The 8,348-nt window shown below is 28.7% G+C and overlaps 1 protein-coding gene across 1 annotated transcript; it reads right to left on the bottom strand.

Annotated features, from left to right (window-relative positions):
• Positions 1-4,869: 4,869 nt before the first annotated feature.
• LOC101263489 (zinc finger CCCH domain-containing protein 20) lies at positions 4,870-6,752 on the bottom strand. The gene has a single exon (XM_004251602.5). It carries the CDS (start codon positions 6,433-6,435, stop codon positions 5,218-5,220), a length of 1,218 nt encoding a protein of 405 aa, XP_004251650.1. The 5' UTR covers positions 6,436-6,752; the 3' UTR covers positions 4,870-5,217.
• Between the last annotated feature and the right edge of the window lie 1,596 nt (positions 6,753-8,348).

Below are 8,348 nucleotides of genomic sequence, written 5' to 3'. Positions count from 1 at the left end.
AACTTAATAAGAATTGATAGGTTATGATTATAATTTACTTTTTAGCCCAAATAATTTTGGAAGGGTCAATAATCCGTTCATTTCTTATTTGACCATTTATTTTAGATTGTTATCAAAATTTTTGTTATATAATATTATTATTTATAATTGTTTTTTTTTAATATTGAATTTTTGGTAATTAAAATGATAGTGAAATATCCATTTACCTTCTTTATTTAAAGTTGAGGTCACTTTAGTTGAATGATTATGATGGTGTTTTATTGATGATGATGGTGATGATAACAACAAGCAATTGAAAGAAATTTCTTTAGCTAATTTGATACTTGTTTCTATTTATTTAATTTTTATAACATAAATTTTTTAAAGCGTGATAAATTTATTCATCACGTTGTTAATCGTGAATCATGAATCGTGAACTAATGATATTTACCTACATACACTTTGTCATTTCACTTTAAGAAAATAATACAATAATGTGTTGTTAGAGTAAGTTTATCATGATTTGATAAATCGAATTATTCTATGTTACCTTTTTAAAAAAAATATTTTAACCAAAATACAAAGTGAAATAACTATATATTCTTCAAGCTAGTTAAAGTGAATATTTTCATTGATTTTGACTATATAAATCGTCAGTCCCTAATAAAATTATGTAATTGTGATAGTTGAATGTGATCATCCCTCGTTATTAATCTGTAATTAATTATAATGATAAAGGTGATTGTCAGTTATTATCGATAATTGATTATGATAATGAAAATAATTGTTAATTGTACTGATAATTAATTGTGTTAGTAAAGCCTCGATGAAATTGTATTATTGTCATAATCAACGAATATCAACTATATACATAATTAAAAAAATATATATTGGTCATTAATTTAGAAGACAAATTCCTAAAACACATAATTAAAAAATATATATATTGGGCAAAGTCATGGTTGTCAACATCATATTGATGAGCTACCAAGTCAAATTACATATTAGTGAGGTAATCTTTGTAGATTAAAAAAAGGAACTTACTTAATAAATTAAATCAAAGTTAACTATTAATTTTACTACATAATTTTATTCTTATATCGGATTTCAAAAGGATCATTTAATTTAAATAATAATGTAAGTTTTAAGTCCAAAAGGATTAGGATATGATAAAGACTTTATACGCCATTCGTCCACTTTAATTTATCATGTTACGTTCTCGTAAAATCAATCAATTTAATTAATTTTTAAAATTTAAATTAGATTAATTAATTCAATATTCTAAATAAAAAATTTAGATACATAATAATTATACGAAAAATACTACACATTGTAGTTTTTTGCATATCAATATGATAAAAAATATATATTACAAATTGTCAGTCAAAGTTATTATAATTTGACTCTGGAAATAAAAAGTATGACAATTAATAATGGCGGAATGAATTCTCCTTTCGCCCGGTATTATTTATCATCGTACCTATTTTGGAGTTAAACTATAAAAACTTTAACTAATATTTTAAGATATATTTTTTCATCATATTAATATGCAAGAAATTGAATAGTACTTTTTATATAGTTTTAAATGTCTAATTTTTTTATTTAGAATATTAAATTAATGTGATATAATTTAACTTTAAAAATTAATTAAATTAACTTTCAAAAAACGTAACATGAAATAATACCGAACAAAAGAAGTATGCATTTAATAGTGTGTTCCAACATCACACAACAGAAATACCTTATCTATTGGATTGTGTTGGGTCCACAAGTTGACATTTTTTTACAATATCATTATATTCAAATGAATATTTAAATTTTAATGCACAACTTAATTCAAAATATAAAATTAAGAGGAATAATATAATAAGTAATGGTGAAAAATAGTGATAGCGATTGCTAATACTAGTAGGTATAGTAAATAGTAAATTGTAATGGTATTAATAGTGATTATGGGTACTAGCTATTTATGACGGTGATCGATAATAATCACACGATAGAAACTTTTTATGATAGTAAATGATAATATTTTAATTATAATTAATGATAATGGAGATTCCTAAGAATAGTTAAATCAAAGTAAACTAGAACAAAAATTAAATAAAAATATATCAAATTACCATCATCTTTGTATCTACATTTAAGATTATGAGGTATTATGATGATCGATAAATTAGGTAAAAGAAAAATCCATATCAGTCATAATTTTTCCTTTCCTTATTAGAAAGAATGTATCGTCTATTTATTTAACTTTATACAAATTTGAATGTTAATTTATGTACACTTAAAGTTGGATGAAATAAATATCTGTTATGCACGTTAATTTGATTTCAGATGACTTTCAAGCTGTCCCACTTTGGATCCGTAAGTAAACACGTCATTTGGCGTGAGGAATTAAAAATAGTCATAAGATAAAATTTTACTGTTTTGTTTGATTTTCGTATCTAAGATAATTTATCTCATCATTTATACCATAGTAATGAGAATAATTATCTCATATACATGGTAGGATAACTAATCTTAAAATAATTTATACCTAACCAAATAACCTCTAATTTTTTTTAAATGAATAAATAAATATACGTATGCGAAACGAAGACGCTTTCTGGGGAGGTGAGGGTCGTAGATATGATATTTAGATCACCTTGAGTTGAGAAGGAAAATAAGTTATTCAAGCTGGTGAGAGAACGGGACGGGATCGGGAATGAATCGATGGACTCCGAGAAGCTATTCTGCTCTCACTCAAAGGCATTCCTTTTTTTGTTCATTTTACGGGAAAACAACAAAGAAAGGGGCTAAGATCCACGTTGATAATATGAATTCGTACGTAAGATACCGAATTGAATCACTTTCATAGATGGAAATTGATGAATTAAGGAAGCAGTAGCACTCCCTCCCGATGTTTTGCCAAAAGCAAAGCCCGTTTTCTGACAGAAAGAGAAAACTGCAACCCCAAACCAAAAGGTGAGCTTCTCAATCTAAACCAGCCTTGTCTACCAAGAATCGATATATCGAAAAAGTAACGTAATTACATAAGCTATCAAGGACCATGTGAGACCATATTAGCTCTGACACCAATTATAGCCTTTGTTGCTTGTATCTCTTTGCATATTATGACAAAACATACTTAGCGAAACATCATCAGAAGAAAATCCCCAAAATATGGCAAATGTCATTGTGTCCCAAAAATTTATTTGTCCTATCATCTCACTTATTAGAGTAATATGTACACTTGTCATCACACCTCTAAAAAATAGTACAATTATTGGTCATATAATATGGTACTAGAGTACGATTATAATGTCTAATAGATCGAATTTATTCTATTTCACCTCTTAGAAAGAAATTTATATCGAAACATATTTCTAAATTCAATTGTCGACTTTAATAAATCTTGTACGGTTTGTTATGTTGAAAATGATTTATTGCTCTTTATCAATAATTGATTGTGGTAATAAAGACGATTGTTGGTTGTTATTAATAGTTGATTATCATAAATGAAGGCGATTGTTGATAGTTGTCTATAATTTGATTGTGGTAATGAAGCTTCAAATTAAAGTGTACTAGCGTGATCATTATTGATGATTGACAGTGATAATGATGATAAAGGTCATAAATTAAAACGAAAAAAGTACCAGAAACATATGGTGACATGATAAGAGACGTAAGCTAATCAAGGACCGTTGAAATTTCTAATCACAAATTTCACACAATTGATATTTTATTATGCGATATTTCAATTCATTTCTTCTCGTGAAAATTAAACACAAATTTCCTATTTTTGAATGACAAGTCAAAAGACTGGCGCCACATACCAGATCTTTTATCGTTTATCCATCTCTTATGAAGAAAATTACTTTGTAGCCCGTTGCATAACCCCCTACACTTATCTATTTTGATTTATTTTTATAAAATATAAAAAAATCTCAAACAATTAATATCGAATACATTAAAGACATTATAAAATTTTCTTTAGATCATATCAAACTACAGTATTTATGACTTTAATAATGGCCTATAGTTGCTTCTTCTACTCTCTTTTTTTTTTTTTGCCTTTTCTGTCGAAACACCCTTAGCAAACTAAACAAAAATGTACCAGAAGAAAATTCCACACATTTTGGCAACTCCATTATGTGAAACGAGTCGTTTGATCGATGAGATAAAGATAGATAAAACTAATTTTATCAAACAAAATGTTTTATAGAATTAGCTAATCCATTTTTAATATGAAATTTAATAAATCTATTATTTTATTTTAATATAAATTAACATTATATTTCAAAATTATTATTTTTATCTCACCTACCAAACGATCGATTTGATAGTCTTTATATTTAGGGCATGACTTACACTTGGCATCATACTTGTGAATACGTACAACATTTACAGCCTCTAAAAAATCAAATATGACAAAAGAGTACGTACTACATTGTCTTTTCCTAAATATTCATTTAATTTAATTAACTAAATGTTTAAAATACATGCCAAAATTAATCTTAATTAAATTATATATTAACGGAAAAAGTGTGCTCTTAACTATGATTCAATTATGCAAATGTATACCAAAAACATGTCACGTATTCTCAGACTAATACAACTCAAAAACCTTGTTGTAGTTCTACAAAGTATAATCTAAAAAATTGTAAAAACACATTCAAATCTAATTATATTAAAGATAGTGCAATAAATTTCGATAAATCCTTTACTCGGCGACAACAATAACAATAACGTATCCATTATCGTTCCATAAAATAAATATCATAGCAACTAGAGAATCCACAGACCTGACCTCTATCTCGAAAGTATATAACAGTTATTTTATGATAAACCCGCAACTCACAACACTTGTATTACTCTAGCTTAATAAATATGAAACTTAAAAACAAACAATAACAATAATAAAAATAACATTACAAATATATATATATACATTAAAAGGATTACAATTTGTCTTTCTTCAAATATCAAAAACAAAATTACTACACCCCATCTTTACTTTTGCCATTTTTGGCTAAACATTTATAAATTAAAAAAAAATCCTTCTAAAGATTGGGGTATTTTTTTTTTTTTGTAATAATAATAATAGTTACCTAAAATTCCTAAAAAAAAAAAAACTTCCTAAATTTTCACTTTCCCATTTACAACCAAACATAATTCCCCATATATAATATTACATAATAATATCCTTCAATTTTAGCTTCCAAAATGAGTAAAACCACAAAAAAAAAGACCCACCATTTACTGGATCAGATCCGAAACCCACCCGACATCCGGATTTAAACCCGAACCCGAATTGATATTCGGGTTTGGGTTTTCCGGATCATCGAGTGGGTTCTCTTTGCTTAGCCTCTCAAACATTTTCACCCTTAAATCTCTTCCTGATTCAACTCTCTCCATAACAGGTTCTTCTTCATTTTCCCATAAATCGAAACATCGGTTTCCGGGTCGGGTCGGATCTCCAGATGGAGTTGCGGGTAAGCTACAAAATCCGGGTCGTATAACGGGTCGTCTAGGTGACCCGAATACAGGTGAACCCATTTGTACGTTCCATGATGATGAAGGCATGGAATTCAACCTGTTTAACTGTAGCTGACGCAGTGAAGCCATTACTTCACTCACCGAGTTCGATCCGACGGATCGACTCAGTGAGGTAAACGAGTTCGCCGTCATCGGAGACATAGGTGGTGACTCCGACGGCGGCGAACTCGATTCAGGCGATGAAACAAAATGCAAACCTTTAACATACCGTCGAGGCGAATCTGAACCCGGACCCGGACTCGAACCCGAACCCGGTCCCAGTACTCTGAGTTGCTCAGGCGAGTGAGCGAAGAAACAAACTCTTCGTTTACAGTTACCACCATCTTTACAAGGCTGCGTACGATAGCGACCTGGGTGTAACCAACACTCAAATACACCGTGTGCGTATTCACAACTATCACCTCTGTTACAATTTCCTTTACGAAATTCCGGGCATGCAGTACCGGAATAATGAAACTTCCGTGGATCTCTCCGGCGAGCTTTCTCACCGGGATGAACGTACGGACATTCCGTCCAATCGTGTGACCTACCACGTCCACATCTCCTCACTTTAAATTCATACATCCTAAAATTATCGCAAGCGTAAACATCAACAGGAAGTTCAATTTCACGATTTTCCAACTCAAATTCATCGATATCTTCAGCATCGTTACAAAACAGAGGATAATCATCTTCAACAATAAAGTTACTGAAATTGAAATTATTAGGGGTAGAAATGGAATTTGTACTAGGGCTTAACATGAACTGCATGTTCGCCGTTTGATCATCGGAGTACGACCACGGCGGAACATCAACCGTCGGAATCCGGCGACTTCTTTCTCCGATCATTGCTAGTTGAAAAAGTGGTGGCGATTTGAAGTTCAGGCGGTGATGATCGGTTTGTATATAAAGGGGTGATAAAAAGTGGAGCTTAACCATGGTTAAGTTATGTAAACTGTGAGCTAGACAATTCGACGTTCCACTGCGGTTAAAATAATGGGAGTTGCTAAAATTACACGCCAAGTAAAATATGGAAATAGAAAGGGGCGGAGCTAGAAGATTACATACGTTTGATCGAAATTATTGTTACAATATTAGAATTTATGGAGTCTCTTTTACATTAAACTATTTAATAATTTATTTTATAGGTATATATATGTTCAGGTCACTACGATAAAAATGATCATTGACGATAATTAATCATGTATTTTTAGCAGCAATCGACAATCTTTGTATATATTCTTGAAACCTTTGGCGACATTGATACTAATGCACTTAACTAATATTTAATGTCATTAAATATTGTTTTTTGTTATAGTGCGTGAACACATTATTATTTATACTTATACAATATTTTTTATGTTCAGGTGGACAATATATTTACCTATAAAATACAATATCAAATAACGTAGAGGGTAAAAAGTCTTTTCAAAATTTTGGAATTATAATGATAACTTTGATCAAAATTAAAATATATTTCAGACTGTTTTATAATAGAATACAGTTATTTTATTTAAATTTTAAGAAAAGAGTTCTTATATTCTATAAATCTTAAATTTATCATGTATGATATTATAAATTGTAAAAATTTATGTTAATAAAAAAAGTAAGACGTTTAAATCGAGACAGAGATATACAAAATAGAGGTGGGGACAAAAGGGATGAAATTTGCTTTATATGGAAAAGGACACGTGTTATAGATAAGATTATTTGTTTACTTGTGGATTGATGTGATTGGTTGGTGATGGAATTAAAATAACCAAATAGTGACTTTAGAAAATAAGAATTTACATTTGACGACTTTAGAGCTCCCAAGGCGGCGCAAAGGGGTTTAAATGGAAAAATAATAATAATAACGTAACTAGTGAAATTTAATTATGTAATATTTAAAAAGGATAAATTATACGTACAAAAGATAAAGAGATTGTTTCGAGATAATATATAGAATAAAATCTTATTAGATATGATATTGAGAGGATAATTATAGGTATATTTTATCATTATTTCGTAAAGATAACGAAACTGTTTTCGAAATTGAAAAGAGAGTAATTAATGGGTGAGGAATTGTGTGACAAAATTTGACATTTTATGTAGAAAATAGTGGACAATTTGGGCTCTTTCAAGTAAATTTTTGAGGGATTTATTGACAAATTCTAGTCTATGGTAAAATAGTTGGGGGGAAATAAATTGTACATAGGTTTTATTACTATTTTACGAAGGGAGAAATATTATTTTTGAATAATATAAGTGTTAAAATCTCTTTAAATAAAATTTAAAAATATTGACTATACGTAAATTTTATCGTAATTTTATAGAGATAGAAAAACTATTTCGAGAGATTTAAAAGAAGAGATGGGAGTAATTAATGGGCCGGAAATTGTGTGACCAAGTTTGACATTTTGTGTTGAAAATATTGGACATTTTGGCTATTTCAAGTGAATTTTGAGGGTTTTATTGATATATTTTTGTCTACTATTTCACTTTGACAATGGTAAATTTTTAAAATAAGAATAATAATATTTTCAGCATAAGTTTATTAATGAATTCTGCATAAAAAGTATCTAAATTTTATTAAGTAAATTAATTATTTTTGATAGTCTCTTGTTTAAAAAAAATTATAAATTTAAAAATCAAAAATAACTCGCATATAAACAAAAATCAATGAAGTGAAATCGATGATTATAGGCTATATAGTCTTTTTTTAGTGCTTTTTTCTTTATCATAGTGTCATGATTCGTCACTTTATAATTTAAATTCGACATGAAAAGTGAAAAAAAATTTACAAGTAGGAAGAAATTAATAAAAGACTTTTAAATTTTTTTAGATCATTCGTGAATAAGTTGTCAAATATC

Source organism: Solanum lycopersicum, chromosome 12 (genome assembly GCF_036512215.1).
Source record: "Solanum lycopersicum chromosome 12, SLM_r2.1".
NCBI classification, from domain to species: Eukaryota; Viridiplantae; Streptophyta; class Magnoliopsida; order Solanales; family Solanaceae; genus Solanum; species Solanum lycopersicum.
This window is presented reverse-complemented; position numbering and strand designations above follow the sequence as displayed.

What these genes read in the sequence shown, in the direction of transcription:
- LOC101263489 (XM_004251602.5), bottom strand. Translation starts at nt 6,435, where the DNA reads ATGGTTAAGCTCCACTTTTTATCACCCCTTTATATACAAACCGATCAT.